The following is a 2,500-nucleotide window of genomic DNA, read 5'->3' on the forward strand; positions in this document are numbered from 1 at the left end:
ACACACACACACATACACACAAACACACACATACACACAAACACACACACACACACACACACGCACACCCTTCCTCCCTTTCAGTCCTCCTCCCCCACTTCCCTCCCCCCCTCCCTCCTCTCACCCAGAATGCTCTGGTCCAGATAGGTAGAGGGTCTGACAGAAAGAGGCCATCTGTATGCAGGTGAACACCAGCCTCCATTAATACTCCCTTCACACAGACGCAGAGAGAGGGAGCGAGAGAAGGAATGAGGAATGAAACTCACTTATACTGACAGAGCAGAAGGAGACATGTTAGATATTTGTTTGACGTCAAAATGAAAGAATGTCCCCAGGCTGGTATTGGAATGTGCTGGCAGTAACAATCGGTGCTTCTAGTTAGCGCTGCGACTGATGTCACTGGGTTTGAACCGGGCGCTCTGGCTCCAAATCATGTTCTTTTCAATTTGCACTCACTGACAGGAGACTGCATGTGTGTGTGTGTGTATGTGGGTGTTTGATTGCATTTCCAAATGAATTGTCTTTAATATAGTTTTAAGGTACCGGTTTTCTCTCAGGCGGAAGGACACACAGACACACACACACACACACACACACACACACACTGCGGCAGAAACCGAAACCGAATTAGCTTCAAGTTCCCCTCTCTCTCCTCCCTTACTGTCCTTCTACAACCCTTCTCCTCCCTCCTGCCCTCCCTCCTTCTCTCCCTCTCCTCTCCTCCTTACCCTAGCTAACCTTACCCCCCCCCCCCCCCCCTCCCCCGAGAGAGGAGGTTCAGGGGAGATGGAGGGGAGCAATCAAGTAGGCTATTATCTTTCTTCTTTTTTTTAATGCACGGCATAGCACGGTTTCACAAGCCTTATAGAATGATTGGAAATGAGGTCATTCTCGTTGTGAAGATTCCCCAAGGAGCAACTTTCAGTTTGACTTCCTTCCAAAGTAAAGAGCAGGGCCTGCGCTCGAGCTTCCAGCTGAACGCCCGAGGCGGGATGAGCTGATCCGCGCGCAGCCGCACAGCAGCTCGGGAGGAAACATCACGTGGTGACACATCTCTCACACTGACGTCACCGTCCCCATCGCCAAGCAACCCTCCATTAGCACGCGCGTCACCGCCGCTGCGAGCCTGCACCGTTGCCCGGCAACCTGCGCCCGATCCTGGCCTTGCCTCTCGCTCGGAGTTCTGACGCGCGTGTGACGTAAATGAGGCGGGTAGCAATTTGTTCTGGCAGCGCGAGAGGAGGAGTTCCCCTCCGGTAGCGGAGCTGAGTGAGCGCGCAGAGCCTACCTGTCCGGTCGCACTGTAAATAGTTACTAATCATACGGCTCGCGCTCCCTGTACAGCAAATGCTTATTGTATAGGCATAATATATATATATAGGCCTATATATAATATAATAGCCTACATAATATATACATATATAATAAATATATATATATCGATAAAGGGGGTAACTTCTTTTTACAACATTTACTGCAAATATAATATTCGTATATGGAATGACTGGTATTGCGTTTGAGATTCGTCTGGACTGTGAAAGGTGGTGGTGTGCGCATAAGGTAAGCAGTTCTTAATGTCCTTTCAAACATTGGTTTATAGTTTATTAGTCATAACCTTGAGACCAAATATCATTTATTTCTTGTCCAGTGAGTTATTTGTTATATTCATACTCTGTTCATATTTGATGTGTCCCAGCTGATCAGTCGACTTTTACTTTCTGCTTCAAGGGCGTTTGTGTTAGTGTTAGTTTTTTTGTTTTGCCTTTATAAGAGAAAACTGTTATCGTGGGCCTATACATCCGTTGTTAAAAAGACAAGGGCATATTGCGGAAAGATTTCCGTGGCATTTTAGACGAAAAATGTAGACGAAATTCCATTTAAATCTGCTGTAGCCTACGGGGCGTGCTTCACATAGGACATTGAGTTCTTTGTGCATGTTGGTTACTTGTGCGTTAAATCATGATCAGGACCTTTTTTTTATAGAATAACAAAGATACTATGTTATTAATTGGATAGCGAAGTGGTAATATTAACAGCATATCAGCATAACGAACATGCATTGTAATGACGTACATTCATAGTGGTTTTTCGCGTAGCATGGTCAGAACAAATACTTATAAAAATATAATAACATGTTGGTGATTCGTGCTTCATACCACTGGAATGTCTAACCCTCTACTGGTTTGATATCGCAGGTAGTACACTGAAATTGAATCACTCTTTGGAATACAAGGCCAAAGCAAGCGGGCACCATGGTGATCCTGACGGAGCGGGCCAGCCCTGCCCAGGGAAGGCCTCTGCAGGTCGGCTTCTACGAGATCATCCGCACGCTGGGGAAAGGGAACTTCGCCGTGGTCAAACTGGCGAGGCATAAAGTCACCAAGACGCAGGTCTGCGCCAGCCCTCATTCTGTCCACAGACTCGCATTTCACTAATTGGCTAATTCACATCCAAATAGACAGAATTATCTGCCAGTTAATGTAACAGATGGAAGATAAAC

General features: G+C 46.4%; 1 protein-coding gene across 1 annotated transcript in view; it reads left to right on the forward strand.

Moving 5' to 3' along the window:
- Positions 1–2,252: 2,252 nt before the first annotated feature.
- sik1 (salt-inducible kinase 1) overlaps positions 2,253–2,500 on the forward strand; it is a gene marked incomplete at both ends in the record, with an annotated part of 11,643 nt that continues 11,395 nt past the window's right edge. The window contains one exon of the mRNA XM_084443542.1: positions 2,253–2,390. Within this exon, the coding sequence (XP_084299668.1) occupies positions 2,253–2,390 (138 nt within the window). The remainder of the gene's footprint in view (positions 2,391–2,500) is intronic.

The sequence above is a fragment of the Borostomias antarcticus genome (assembly GCF_949987555.1).
Source record: "Borostomias antarcticus genome assembly, chromosome: 9".
Taxonomy (NCBI): domain Eukaryota; kingdom Metazoa; phylum Chordata; class Actinopteri; order Stomiiformes; family Stomiidae; genus Borostomias; species Borostomias antarcticus.